Below are 15,809 nucleotides of genomic sequence, written 5' to 3' on the forward strand. Positions count from 1 at the left end.
GAGGCCCCGGTGCTAGAGCTGCCGACCAGATGCTCAGGTGTTCACTGAATGGATGTTGATGCACATAAGGCCCACAGTGTCAGGCGCAGGGCCACAGTGCCTGGGACAGGCCACAGTGTGTGATTCCTATCATCAGGAAACTCACTGAACCGGTTAAGGCAAAACAACATGCTCAGGAAACAGCAGCAGCCAGGACAGACCATGATAGGGGGTACAGCCTTGGCATGGACTAGGGGTCCCAGCTTTTTCTACGAGTACCTTTTAAATATATAAAATGGAGGGCTTCTCTGGTGGCGCAGTGGCTGAGAGTCTGCCTGCCGATGCAGGGGACACGGGTTCGTGCCCCGGTCCGGGGGGATCCCACATGCCGCAGAGCGGCTGGGCCCGTGAGCCGTGGCCGCTGAGCCCGCGCGTCCGGAGCCTGTGCTCCGCAACGGGAGAGGCCACAGCAGTGAAAGGCCCGCATGCCACAAAATAAATAAATAAATAAATATATAAAATGGAGACCAACCCATAGAACAGCTGTTTACTTTGTGTCCACAGATTAAGAAAACACATATGACAAGAAGCTACCATGTATCATCAGTGTATTTAAGTAATTGTTATTGTGTTCCCACAATAGCAGCTACACATATGAGAAAAATGGCCAGACACGTATGTGAGATATTTTAGGAATTCTGTCAATCTATAATGCTTGTGGATTGATGGGTCCCTTGAAATAACCCCATGCTGCCCCCTTCCATTTGAGAGCCTGCTGGCCCAGAGGCATTCGAGCACAGAACACTTGGTGAGCCTGCACATTGGTAACTGGGGACCAGCAGGGCCTCATCAGTGGGTGGAGGACTTGTTAAGGATTTTCTGGAGAAAGTGACCTGTTGAGAAATGATGTTGTATTTCCACCCCACCCTAACATAGGCACACAGAGGAGGACTGGTGGCGCTGTCCCTTCCAGAGAGGCTCCTGAGGCCTGGGCCCTCCTTACTTCAGTGGATCAGTGACCAGTCACTGTGTTTCAGCTGACTTTCCTGTTTCCAAGGTCATGACCCACTGAAGAAATTGAACAGCATTTGCCTGAAAAAGGAAAGAAGTGAAACTTCTTTGTGTTTGTGTCTGGGAAGGATACAGCGGGATGCAGTGGCAGGACCCTGGGCTCTGAGAAGAGGGGCACTAGTGGCAGATCTGTGGGGACCTCAGCCTGCATCTGGGCCAGTGCAGCCTCTCTGAGGTAGGAGGACCCCTGCAAGGAGTGGCTGCATGTGTACCTGTTAGAACTGGCCAAACCTGGACACCCGTACTCTCTGCAGAGCTCCCTGCAGAGGCACCTGCCTACAGAGGGACCTCCTGGCCCAGGCAGGAGCCAGCAAGCAAGGCACCAGACACTGCTGCTGAGCGGGGGAGCCAGACAGCCACAGTGTGTGCTCCGAGGAGCGATGGCGGGGACTGAGCTGGACAAGGCAGGGGAGCTCGGAGGAGGGGTCTTTTTAGAACTGTGTAGGCCTTCCTAAGCTCCTAGGTGAAGGTTAGGAACAGGGTGGGGGGCAATTTTATCAACTTTGAACATCCTGCTCGTCTCGGTGTAGGGTGCTTGAGTTGACCCTAAATGAATTTGGGAAAACAAAGAAAACCACAGGCATCCTGAGTGTAACTCTACCTATCATAGTAAAAGACTCTTGATTTAGAGAGTACAGCAAAAAATGGCCTTCATGACAAAAAGTGCTCATGATAAGAGATAATCAAAATTTGATTCATCATCTTATCCTCATTTTAGAACAAAAAATTCTCATTAGGGAAACTAAATACGTTTCATTCTAGAAGGAAATATACCTAATGTGAACCCTTCACTTGCATGTGTGCACCCCAAGCCAAAGCCCTGAAGGTTCTAGAACAACAGGCTGAGGGTCAGTGGTTCAGTGTGAGCAGGGTGCCTACTTCCTTCCTTGGGTTCCTTGCACAAAGACAAATCCACATGTATCAGTTGTGCATATTTCCAAGAGCTGCTTGCCAGCAACCTCCCAAGTCAGTTCTTAAGGGTCACCAAAATTTGTTTTACACAAACTAAACTTGGTCCACTGCTAGAGTTACCGGAAGCTCTGCTTCGGCGCTTTTCTAAGTCTAGCTGCCAAGGCTCCTGGGCAACTCCTTCCCCAGCTGAGCCACAGAGCATCTTGTGGTCTGAGCAACTGATCAGAATCCCAGCGGTCTTCTGCCTTGTGGTCCCTTATGAATTGTCCATACCACCATTGCTAAAGTAGGTGGGCCCGTAACAACTCTCACCCGAAAGAGATTTGCTTCTCATTGAGTGACACGTCATTGATGTCACAGAATCCTTTTGTCTCGAAAAGCAGGAGAGGCTAGGTAGGCTTCTTTGCTCTGCCTGAGTGACCAAAACAGTTTATTTCAAGGCTAAGACGTCATTTTCTCAGTAGGATATGGTGTCTGGTGCATGCCATGGTCAAAACTCACCAACTGTGCACTTACAAGCTACACCTTTTATGGAATGTAAATTATACCTCAGTTAAAAAACAAACTAATAAAAACAGGCAGAGAAGGCCAGAGGAGAAGACAAGGGCTATTAAGAGTGATTGGTTTTCATGGGAAAAAAGGTGAGACTTAAGAACAGGGAAGAAGTCCAGCCAAGAATGCATCATCTCAATGTAATAACAAGGACACATCAAACAAGCCTCAGATAAGGAAAGTTCTGTTAACAAGAAAGGGAGTGGTGTAGTTTTGAAAAATGGCAGTGTCATAAAAAAAAAACAAGAAAGGCTGTGGAAATGCTCCAAATGAAAGGAAGCTAAAGAGACATGACAACTAAATATAATACATGATAGACTGGATCCTGTCCTGGGGGTTGGAGAGGAACACTCTAAAGGTCAGCATGAGATCACGGCAAGGTATGAGCATAGGCTGTACATTAGATACAAGTATTGTCCATGTAGATTATGAACCCGGCTGTTGTCCCACAGTATGTAGAATGGTATCCCGAGTCTTAGGAAACACAGACTGAAGTATTTAGGGGTAAAGGACCATTTTGTATGTAACTCACCCTGAAATGGGTCAGAGAATAAAATTATGTATTTTGCAAAAGAATTTCCTTATTGCTTATTTTGGGAGAAAAAAATGAAAGTACAAAAGAATTTCCTTATTGCTTATTTTGGGAGAAAAAAATGAAAGTACAGATTTGGTTCTGGTTTGGGTCTTGATGTCAAGGCCAGTTCTCGTTTGGCCAAGTGTTTTTCCAATTTTATCAGATTCTCTCCTTCTATCAGTAACTCCTGAAAGCCACATTGTACCCACAGCTGATTCGTGAAAACCCTGACTCCAAGTCAGGTCACTGTTACCTGGAGATGAACATGGCCCAGGCAAAGTTTAGGCACTGGGACAAAGGCACCTGTTCCTTTTAATTGCACACACGTGTTTGAGTGAAAAGTTGGGGGGTGGAGTGGGAGAAGAGGGGGAGGGAGGGAGAGAGAGCATACAAACCATAAAACAAATAAGGTAAAATGTTAACAATAGGTGAATCTGGGTAAAGGTGTTCTGTGTACAGTTTTCCTTTTTTGTACTTTTTTTTGCAAATTTGAAATTATTTCCAAATAAAAAGTTTCTTTAAAAATATTGGGGTTGAGGGAGCTGGAAGGAGTTCCAAGGGCTTCACAGCATCAACTTGTGTCTAGAAGGCCTTGGCCACCAGTTCAGACTCGTGTCAGTATTCCAGGTCACCATGACAATTCTATTGCTGTAATAATTGTAAATGGATCATTTTCAAGCAATAAAAGCTAGATTGATTATTTTATAACCCTAGGAGAATGTGAGAGAATTTCCTTATTGCTTATCCTGAAAAGAAAAGGAAAAAAGTACAGGTTTTTTGTTGACAAAGTCAGTTGGAGGTAGGACAAGTTTATTTTTCAACATCTGTCCCCCAAACAAACAGAATGTTATCAGGACATTCTCTTTCAATCAGTAACTTCTGAAAGCTACATCATACCCATAGTTGATTCATGAAAACCTTGACTCCTGGGACAGATCACTGTTACTTCGACATGAGCATGGCCCAGGCAGAGTTTATATGTTGGGACAATTAACATCTATGTGGGCTAATGTCAAATTTTCCCAGGATGACCCTGGTGGTATCATAGTGGATTTGGGAGAGAAAGGGGTGTTCAGTGACCTCTCAGTGGATTCTCAAAGACCACGGTGTCTGATCTTGCTCTGAGCTCAGAGGGCCCTGTGCCCCTAAAGGTGGCCACCACCCCTGCTCACTCCCTGCTATAGACTATAGAATGAGACTCAGCCTCCTGCCCACGCTGTAGTTGGCCTAATGTACGTGGCCAGGATGACTCTGTTCCCCCAACATAGAAAGAAAATACAGGATTAGTTTGTTCAAGCATACTTTCCAGGCAAATAGGAACCTCCCCCTGGACCTCGTCTACTTCTGGGTTGAGTGAAAAAGACAGGTTGTACTTTACTCCTAAATCTCCGGTTTGGACTGTGGCATCATGAAGCTGAGTATTTTTTCCTAACCTTTATTTGATAAAGATGGGGCTATGTAGGGGGCTTGGATGTTCACCTATATAACAAAAGTGATCTGTCTCTTAACCAGCATGTGTAAAACCCCATTGAGGGGGTGCTTACCGGGAATTAAACCCAGGTGGCAAAATACGCATGTGGTCACAGGCAAGCTTCATTCTGTTTCTGTCCTGGCCATGTCATGTTAGTTCTTCAAGAAGGGAAATTTGAGAACATGAGTCTGCTTTATCTGCACTGGGACTAGGAGGTCTCTCTGGCCGTGAGTCAAAGCTGTGCTAAAAGGTCCGTTGCAGGGGCCTCCCTGGTGGCTCAGTGGTTGAGAGTCCGCCTGCCGACGCAGGGAACACGGGTTCGTGCCCCAGTCCGGGGGGATCCCACATGCTGCAGAGCGGCTGGGCCCGTGAGCCATGGCCGCTGAGCCTGCGCGTCCGGAGCCTGTGCTCCGCAACGGGAGAGGCCACAACAGTGAGAGGCCTGCGTACCGCAAAATAATAATAATAATAATAAAATAAAATCAAAGGTCCATAGCAGAGTAGACAGGCATGAGGCAGGGAGATGGAAGAAGCCCGATGGAAGAATTAGAGGGACAGACAGAGTCACTACTTGCTGGCTACACACCTCCTGTAAAGAAGCTACTGATATAACAACTGATGATCTGCCAGCAGAGACCCCAGAGGTCAGCTAAGGAGACAGCACCCTGTGCCCCTGGACTTTGAGGGGCCAATGGCACCAGTACTGCCCTACAGCTGTTTCAGGGCACAGCCTGGCCAGGGCTGGAGAGAGTCAGTGAGAACATGTCCAGCCCTCCAGCCAGTGCATCCTGCACCCAACTCACACCAGTCAACTTGGTCTCAGTAATAATCTGGTGATAACATTGCACCCCTACAGTGTTCCTAGTACCATGCTGAGCTCTTTATAGGTATTACCTTGTTTATACTCACAACAGCCTGTTCCCTTTTTTATTTAAAAAATACAATTTTCCAACTTTATTGAGATACAGTTGACATATAGCCTTGTGTGAGTTTAGGGTGCACAATGTGATGATTTGGTATACGTATGTATAGTGAAATGATTACCAAGATAAGGTCAGTTTACACATCCATCACATCACATAGTTACCATTTTGTGTGTGTATGTGGTGAGAATGTTTAAGATCTGCTCTCTTAGCAACTTTCAAGTGTACAATACAGTATTGGCCTGTCCCCTTTTCAGAGGTAAGGAAATAAAGGCTAAAAAGGTGCCTACCAAGGTCAGAAAGTTGGTAAGAAGCAGGGCCAGGATTTGGAACCAGGACAGTCTGGGTCCAAATCTCATACACTTTTTACCACACTATGCACGAGTACACACACACACACACACACACACACACACACAGTTTGTTGGATTTTCCAGCCTCTGCTCCAAGAAGGAGCTTGGTATGCCTCAGCATATTTGATCCAAGGCATCGTGCAGTCACATTTACTCAAAAAGACATAGTGATGGTTGACCGAGAACCTCTGGGCATTCTAAGGCAACAGGTGCTTTATCACCTGGCTGGGATTTTGTCCAGTCTGGCTGCACATGCTGGCAGGAGCTCCCTGTTGGGACTTCAGAATACCCATCTGAGTTGCCAAGACGGTCAGAAGTTTTGGTAAAAATCAATTGGTGACGTGAGTGGGAACTGTCAATGGGCTGGGCTGACTCCAATGCCAGACAATGGTCATTCTCTTGCCCCCAGGTCACTTGCCATCTTTTTGCCCTGTCTTTGCAGCCAACCTCGGTTTGAAGCCCAGGGTGGCAGCTCTTGGGGAGCAGCCAGCCTACCAGGGCCCTGTGCATTGCATCATAACCATCGTGCGGACTGAAGGCCCGGCAGGGCTGTACCGGGGCGCCAGTGCCATGCTGCTGCGGGACGTCCCGGGCTACTGCCTCTACTTCATCCCTTATGTGTTCCTGAGTGACTGGATTACGCCCGAGGCCCACACAGGCCCCAGCCCCTGTGCTGTGTGGCTGGCGGGAGGCATGGCAGGTAAGGGCGGCATGGCCAATCCTTGCCCCCATGCTGACCACGGCAGCAAGACAGCTGGGGAGCCTACCATGCCCTTCTCAGCCCTGGGGAAGGGCAGGGTTCATCCAGCCACTCATCCAACAATTCTCTGTTAAGTACCTGCTATGGCCAGACCTAGCCAGGCAGACGAAGGGCTAGGAATGGGAATGGTCCCCCCTCTTTCTCCCATCCCCTTCTCTCTGAGTCCCTATTTGGACTCTTCCAGCTTTCAGCTGGAAGGTATATTTTGAGCACTTACTCTGTGTCAGGTATCACTGAGCTTTGAAAAGAAAATCTGTTATCATGGCTCACCTTTTTTGAATACTGGCACCCTGCAAACCTTTCTAATGTGAGATTTTCACTGGCCCCAGAAGGTAGGAATCAGTCTCCCCATTTTTCAAGTGAGAAAACAGGTTCAGCATGACCAACTCAAGGTCACACAGCTAATGTAGACAGTATAGTAGGGACTCTGCAGTCAGAAAGATCCAAGTTCAAATCCACACTTAGTCATTTTGTGACCATGGGCTGGTTACTTAACCTCCTTACTCAGAACCCATGCTGCATCCCCATTTCACTTTGGGTAAAAGTCAATGACCTTGCAATGGTTTCAAGACCATCAGCATTCCAGCTGCCTGTTACCCTTCCACACTCATAATTTTGCTACCGTCCCCTTACTTTGCTCTGCTCCAGCCACGCTGGTCTCTTCCCTGCAACTTGACCGTGCCTGGCTCTCTCCCCACCACAGGGCCTTTGCACTTGCTATTCCCACTGCTTGGATTTAGCAATGCATAGGTCACCAGGGACTTTGACAAGATCCATTCTGATGAAGAGAAGGGTGTGAAAACCTGATTGAAGTGGGATCAAGAGAGAATGGGATGAAAGAAATTGGAGAACCCAAGGACAAAAAACACTTCTGAGAGATCTGAATGTGCTGTATCGGGAAAGAGAGAAACACAGCTATAGTCAGAGAGGGGTACGGAAGTCAAGAGAGGATTGCTTCTCAAGAAGGTGGATAACTGATGGGAACATACTGTATAGCACAGGGAACTCTATCTGATGCATGGTGGTAACCTAAATGGGAGGGAAGTCCAAAAGGAAGGGGATGTCTGTATGTGTATGGCTGATTCATTTCGTTCTGCAGTGGAGGCTAACACAACATTGCAACCAAACTCCAATAAAGATTAAAAAAAAAAAAGGCAGATAACATGGTATGTTTGATGCTGATGGGAAAGATCCACTGGACAGAAGAAAATTGTCATCCCTCCTCCTCATTATCTAATCAGCTGTGCTTGAAACTTAGGAAACACATAACAGAGCCCGCATCTTAGCCACCAGACCCCAGTGTTCCCATCCCCCGCCTTGCGCCTGAGGCCTGGCCTGTGCCAGCTCCCAGTAAGTACTTCTTGACTGAGAAGGCAAACAGGCCCCAGCTGCTCTCATTTCTGGTGAGAGCTGATGCGTGTGGCCTGGCAGTCAAACCTGGTTTTGTAATGCCCTCGCCCATGGGCTGAGAACAGGGGAGTGTACCAGGGCAGCACCTGGGCTGACTCCAGGGAAAGCGGCCCCATTTATCCTGGAAGAAGGCAGGAGGGACGAGAGGTCCAGAGGGCTCCCAGAGGACCAGGGGCAGGAGGCTGGGACGGGCAGGGGGCTGGGGACAGGCTAAGGCCTCTTTTGGGAGCCGCTGGGCAGCAGTTACAAAACCTTGCAAACCAGCTGCCTTGGACTTTGGCATCAGTTTGTTTTTCTCTCCCCATCAAAGAATGTGCCAATTTCTCTGTTTATACAATAACCTGGCGTTGTTTTCTTAGAGTCCGTTAAAGTCACAAAGTACTCAAACCAGGACACCTGAACTTATCCAATGAATTAGACCCAGTGGCACATGGTCCTAAGGCTTCTATTCCACATCACTGGAAAAGATAAGAGCTTCTTAAAGACCCGCCCCTGCTCTTCTCTGCAATCCCTAAGCTGACCCTTCCTCGGCAAGCAGGCTATGTGAAAGTGTTTGTTTAGCGCCGCCTTCACGTTCAGAGTAAATCCTGCCTCTGGGGAGCTGCCAGCCTTCAGCCTCAGGCCTCACCCTGGTCTCCCTCCCCTGTGCCCGGAAAGTGCTATGGGGCCTGTTCCTGTTCCTCCAATAAAAGCTGCTAATAAAGCCTTCTGCTTAGGAAGCACTAGCGATGGACCTGGCACTGTGCTAAATGCTTCACGTGCATCAGGTTATTTGTCCTCATAGCAAGCCCATGAAGATAGGTGCTGCTGGCCCATTTTACAGAAGACAAACCCAAGGCCTAGAGGTGGCAGGAGACTTCTGCAAAGTCCCACAGCAAGTGGCGAGGGAGGATTCAGATTCCCCTTCATAGGCCCTGACCTTGAGCTCTTTCCACATCCCCCAGCAGCACATTAAGCCTCTGAATGGTGGAAATCTGCAGGGAGCCGGGTCCCCTCCAGACCCCAACCAGCCAGCCCCTGATACCTATTTGTCTCTCTCTTAACAGGAGCAATTTCTTGGGGGACAGCAACTCCTATGGATGTCGTGAAGAGTCGACTGCAAGCTGATGGGGTTTATGTAAACAAATACAAAGGTGTCCTGGACTGTATCTCCCAGAGTTACCAGAAGGAAGGTCTTAAAGTAAGCCCCACAGCAGTCATGCAGGGTCAGTGTTAGTCCCTGGAAGGTAGGGTCAGAGATTTTGGAAGATGTGAGACTACAGAGAAGGGAATCAGGAAACCGAGGTGCTGGCTGTTAAACTATGAAGCACTTGTTTCATCCAGTCCTTGCCCCGGCCTGGAGGAAGAAGTGGGTGTGCACCCAGCTGATGGGTTCAGAGAGGACCGGTAACCTACCTGAGGTCACACAGCTGGTATGTGGCAGAGCCGGGGTCTGGACCCACATCTGTGTTACCAAAGCTGGCCTCCTCATCCAGAAAGGCTAGGAGCTCCTTCCTCACTCCCTGCTTAGCACCTCAGCCTCACCCCTCCTATAAGTGGGAATTCCCAGAACCACCTCAATCATCACATCTTGCAGGTTCCAATTCCCATATCTGTCTTCTGCTTTCCACCCCACACAAGTCCAGACCCCATCACCTCTGGTCTCGGCTACTGAGGCAGCCTCCAGCCTGGCCTTGTCTTCCTTCTCCTGAACCTAAAGGGCTTATCCTAAACCCAAGCCTCTACTTGCCTCTAAACTATCTCAGAATGAAGATCAGGTTTCCACGTCTAGTGTCCAAAGTTATAAACATCCCCATCTTTCTTGCCTCCCACTATACCCCCTAGTACCCTCATGCTTGCTCTTCCTCGAATGGACCCCTGGCTTTCTTGGCATGCCTCTTAGTCAGCAGACTTAAGTGCAAAGCCAGGCCTGGCTACTTGTGAACTGGGGGAATCTAGGCAAGCTTCCCCTCTCTGGGCCTCAATTTCTCCAATGATAATCACCCCTACCATGAGCAGCAGAGATATTTGTAGGTTAAATTAAATTAGGCATATAAAAATTGCTCAGTTTAATGTATAACACATAGAGAACATTTAGAAAGAGTCATCTGTTTATCATTAGCATTAGTATTAGTAGTTTTATTAGTGTTAATGTTACTACTGACCTATGGGCCTTATCTCACGTGACTGCCTCATCCCAAGCCCTCCAATCCTTATTAACTGCCACTCCAGTGTGTCCAAACTTCTGTTTTTTTTGCTCCAATGGAGTGCCAGAGCTTGTCCTCTGGAAACCTGGTCTTCCACAAAGGCTCTCTCATCCGTGTGTGACCTCCCAAGTCAGTGTTCTCCAGCTGCTCCTGGACTACAGCCAAGAGTGGCTGGAGCCAATTCACAGGCTACTGTAGGTTTCGCTGCCAGTACTGAGGTCTGTCTGCCTATTAGCTGATGCACAGGTGGGCAAGATTCCTCTTGGTTCCCTTGGTGTATGGTGCTGGATCCCATAACTCCCACAGAGGCACTTTTTTTCATGGATGGATGCTGAATTTTTGTTGTTGAACTGAGGACGAAATAAGGGACATTTTGGGCTGCCATGATGCTAGTGTCACTCTCCCCTTGTATTTACCTTTTGTGAGATTTTTACAATATCTCTTCATACAGCTGCAAGTTACTGTCTAGTGATTTTATTTCAGCCTGCAGGGCTCTCTTGAGAATTTCTTACCGGGTAGATCTAGTGGTAATGAACTCCTTCAGCTTTTGTTTATCTGGGAATGTCTTGATTTCTCTCTCACTCTTGAAGGATAGTTTTTCTGGATATAGAATCCTTTCTTGACAGTTTTGTTCTTTTTCTTTCAGCACTTTGGATATATTGGTCCATTGCCTTCTGGCTGCTAAAGTTTCTGATGAGTAATCTGCTGAAAGTCTTATAGAGGATACTTTTTATCTGCTTTCAAGATTCTCTCTGTCTTTCAGAAGTTTATTATAATGTGTCTTCTTGTAGGTCTCTTTGAGTTCATCTTGCTTGGAGTTCATTGAGCTTCTTTGATGTTTATATTCATGTCTTTCATCATGTTTGGGAAGTTTTGGGCCCTATTACTTCAAATATTCTCACTCTTTCTCTCTCTTTCTCTTCTCCTTGGACTCCCAAGGAGAAGAATGAATATGTTGCTCTGTTTGATAGTTTCCCACAAGTCCCTTAGGCTCTGTTTACTTTTCTTCAGTGTTTTTTCTTTCTGTCTCTCAGACTCAATAATTTCTCTTGTCCTATCTTTAAGTTTGCTGATTCTTTCCTCTGCCTGTTCAAATAAACCTTTGAATCATTCTAGTAAATTTTTCATTTCAGTTATTCATTCATTCATTCAGTGCTTTTCAGCTCCAGAATTTGTTTGCTTTCTTTCTGGGTTTTCTATTTCTTTATTGATATTTCTATTTTGTTCACATATCATTTTCTTGACTCTCTTCACATCTTTCTTTAGTTCTTCAAGCATCTTCAAGAAGCATATTTTAAAGTCTTTGCCAAGTAGATATGCTATCAGGTCTTTTTCAGGGACATTTTATTTTGATTTTTTTTTCTTTGAGTGGACCACACTTTCCTGTTTCTTATATGCCTTGTGATTTTTTATTGAAAACTAGACATTTGAATCTAATAATGTGGTAACTCTAGAAATCCAATTCTCCCTCTTCCCCAGGGTGTGGTGGGTTTTGTTATTATTTTTGATTGCTGTAGACTATCTCTGTGCCAATGATCAATCTGAGGTGTAAACTTAAGGTTTTCTCAGTGTTTTTCTGAGCGTGTGCCTTTCCCTGGGCGTACGCAGTCACTTTCTAATTTTCCTCATACATGCAGTCGCTTTTGAATGTCCTAGTCTTTAATGTCTGGCTCCCAAAAGAGGAAAAAGAGAGAAATGAAGGGAAGGGAAAGGGGCACCATCCCTTTAAATTCCCTGGAAGTCACTTCAGCCAGTGAACAAGGGGGTTGCAAGATGGAGGGGGAGGTTAAACAAGAATGACTGCCCTCCTCTTTGCACCTCATGATCAGAAACAGCAATCAGTGACCAGAACACAGTTGTCCAGTATTTGGAGGACAAGGTTCTCATTGCCCACCCTGTTTCCCACAAGCTGTGTGCAGATTACTCCAGGAACATGTGCATAGATGCCTGCCAAAGAGTTTGAGATGGGGGATGGGTAGCTGCTACTGTGCTAAATGCTGACATTGACTGAAATTAACCACTGCCCAAACCCTCTCCTGGAAGTTGGAAGCCTTCAGTAAACTCCAGAGTTCTAAAGTAGTTACATCAAATTCTGTCTGTGTAATAGTTATCTAGGTGAGGAGACAGAGTCCTGGTATTTTCTACTCTGCCATGTTCCTAGAATTCTCACCTCAGTTGTTTTTTTTTTCTTTTCCAGTTTTATTGAGATATAATGGACATACAGCACTGTAGATGTTTAAGGTGTACAGCATAATGATTTGACTTACATATATCATGAAATGATGACCACAATAAATTTAGTGAACATCTATCACCTCATATAGATACAACTTAAAAAATAGAAAAATACTTTTTTCCTTGTGATGAGAACTCAGGATCTACTCTCTTAACCACTTTCATACATAATGTACAGCAGTGTTCATTATATTTATCATGTTGTACGTTACATGTTGTACATCCCCTCCCACCACCCCTCACTTCTGGTAACCACAAATCTGATCTCTTTTTCTCTGTTTGTTTGTTTTAGAAGTATAATTGACCTACAACACTTTGTTAGTTCCTGGTACACAACATAGTGATTTGATGTTCCTATGCATTTCAAAATGATCACCATGATAAGTCTAGTTACCGTCTGTCACCATACAAAGATATTACATAATTATTGACTATATTCCTCACACAGTACATTTCATACCCATTACTCATTTAGTTTGTAACTGCAAGTTTGTACTTGTTAATTTCCCTCAGCTATTTCTCTCCTCCTCAACATCCTTCCCCTTTGGCAACAACCTGTTTGTTCTCTGTATCTATGACTCTGTTTCTGGTTAGTTATGTTTGTTCATTTGTTTTGTTTTTTAGACTCCACATATAAGTGAAATCATACAGTATTTGTCTTTCTCTGACTTATTTCACTTAGGATAATACCTTCTAGGTCCATCCATGTTTTCACACATGTCAATATTTAATTGTCTTGGCTATTGTAAATAATGCTGCAATGAACATAGGAGTGCATGTATCTTTTCTAATTAGTGTTTTTATTTTCTTTAGGTAAATACCCAGGAGTGGAATTGCTGGATTGTATGGTAGTTCTATTTTTAATTGTTTTTGAGGAACCTCCATACTATTTTCCATAGTGCTGCACCGATTTACATTCCCACCAACAGTGTGCAAGGGTTCCCTTTTCTCCACATCCTCACCAACACATGTTATTTCTTGTCTTTTTGATAATAGCCATTCTGACTGGGGTGAGGTGCTATCTCATTGTGGTTTTGATTTGCATTTCCCTGATGATTAGTGATTTTCAGCATCTTTTCATGTGTATGTTGGCCATCTGTGTGTCTTCTTTGGAAAAATGTCTTTGCAGGTCCTCTGCCCAGTTTTTAATTGGGTTGTTTGGTTTTTTGATGTTGAGTTATATGAGTTCTTTGTATATTTTGGATATTAACCCCTTATCAGATATATCATTTGCAAATATCTTCTGTTATTCAGTAGGCAGCGTTTTCATTTTGCTGGTAGTTTCCTTCACTGTGAAAAACCTTTTTAGTTTGATATAGCCCCATTTGTTTATTTTTGTTTTTGTTTCCCTTACCTGAGGAGACTGATCTCAAAAAATATTGCTAAGACTGATGTCAAAGAATGTATAGCCTATGTTTTCTTCTAGAAGTTTTATGGTTTCAGGTCTTAGTTTAAGTCTTTAATCCACTTTGTATTTATATAGGGTGTGAGAAAGTTGTCCAGTTTTTCCAACACCATTATTGAAGTGGCTTTATTTTCCCTATTGTGTATTCTTGCCTCCTTTGTCATAGATCAATTGCCCATATAAGCATGGGTTCATCTCTGGGTCCTCTATTCTGTTCCATTGATCTATGTGTCTGTTTTTGTGACAGTATCATACTGTTTTGATTACTGTAGCTTTGTAGTATAGTTTGAAATCAGGGCGCATGGTACCTCTAGCTTTGTTCTCTGTTCTTAAGATTGTTTTGGCTATTCAGGGTCTTTTGTTTTTCCATCCAAATTTTAGAATTATTTGTTCTAGTTCCATGAAAAATGCCATTGATATTTTGATAGGGGTTGCATTTCATCTGTAGATTGCCTTGGGGAGTATGGTCTTTTTAATAATATTAATTCTTCCAATCCATGAGCATGGTATATCTTTCCAACTGTTTGTGTCATCTTCAGTGTCTTTCATTGATGTCTTACAGTTTACCAAGTACCTTTTACCTCCTTAGTTAGATTTATTCCTAGGTTTTTTTTTTTTTAAAGAAGATTTTGGGGATAGGAGTTTATTAATTAATTTATTTATTTTTGCTGCTTTGGGTCTTCCTTTCTGAGCAAGGGCTATCTCTAGTTGTGGCAAGTGGGGGCCACTCTTCATCACGGTGCGCCGGCCTCTCACTATTGCGGCCTCTCTTGTGGAGCACAGGCTCCAGATGCGCAGGCTCAGTAGTTGTGGCTCACGGGCCTAGTTGCTCCGCGGCATGTGGGATCCTCCCAGACCAGGGCTCGAACCCGTGTCCCCTGCATTAGCAGGCAGACTCTCAACCACTGCGCCACCAGGGAAGCCCTATTCCTAGGTATTTTTTATGCAATTGTAAATGGGACTGTTTTCTTAATTTCTCTTTCTGATAGTTCATTGTTAGCAACAAATTTCTGTGTATTAATTTTGTATCCTGAAACTTTATTAAATTCATTGAAGAGTTCTGGTAGTTTTTTGGGGGCATCTTTAGGATTTTCTATGTATAGTATCATGTCATCTGCAAACAGTGACAGTTTTACTTCTTCTTTTCTAATTCAGATTCCTTTTATTTCTTTTTCTTCTCTGATTGCTGTGGCTAGGGCTCCCAATACTATGCTAAATAAAAGTGGCAAGAGTGGATCTTCTTAGAGGAAATGCTTTCTGATCTTAGAGGAAATGCTTTCAGCTTTTTACCATTGATTAAGAAGTTAGCTGTGGGCTTGTCATATGTGGCCTTTATTATTTTTACCATAAATAGATGTTGAATCAATTGTCTTTTGTATTTTTTTCTCAGAATCACAGTTTGTGACTCAACCAACAAATACAGAGTGACACATAAGAGAGATTCAAAAGAGATGCTCAGTTTTTATTTGAGACTTTTTTTCTATTTCCCCAAATATTAATGTATCATTTTTCCAAAAAGTCCTGTAGAAGCAAAATATATTGCTGATATTATTTCCTCCAAAAATTTACTGTGTTCTGTTAAAAGCAAACTCCTAGAAAACAACTGAGGTCAGATGATTGATTTCTTAACCTCAAAAGTGTCTGACCCAAAGTTTATATTCAGAGACAGGTTTTAAGCAGAGATAGCAATATTCAACTTGATTAACCACATCATTGACTGAAATTATTTTTTATTAGTTGCTTAAAAATGTGTAGTATGTAGGGCTTCCCAGGTGGCGCAGTGGTTGAGAGTCCACCTGCCAATGCAGGGGACGTGGATTCGTGCCCTGGTCCGGGAAGATCCCACATGCCGTGGAGCAGCTGGGCCCGTGAGCCATGGCCGCTGAGCCTGGGCATCTGGAGCCTGTGCTTTGCAACGGGAGAGGCCACAACAGTGAGAGGCCCGTGCACCGCAAAAAAAAAAAAAAAAAAAAAAAAA

General features: G+C 44.6%; 1 protein-coding gene across 1 annotated transcript in view; it reads left to right on the forward strand.

Annotated features, from left to right (window-relative positions):
* The window catches only part of SLC25A48 (solute carrier family 25 member 48), a 43,648-nt gene that overhangs the window by 21,068 nt on the left and 6,771 nt on the right, over positions 1-15,809 (forward strand). The window contains exons 5-6 of the mRNA XM_007461384.1: positions 6,278-6,535; positions 9,052-9,185. Coding sequence (XP_007461446.1) covers positions 6,278-6,535; positions 9,052-9,185 — 392 coding nt within the window. The remainder of the gene's footprint in view (positions 1-6,277; positions 6,536-9,051; positions 9,186-15,809) is intronic.

Source organism: Lipotes vexillifer, unplaced genomic scaffold, assembly GCF_000442215.2.
Source record: "Lipotes vexillifer unplaced genomic scaffold, Lipotes_vexillifer_v1.1 scaffold217, whole genome shotgun sequence".
Classification (NCBI taxonomy): Eukaryota; Metazoa; Chordata; class Mammalia; order Artiodactyla; family Lipotidae; genus Lipotes; species Lipotes vexillifer.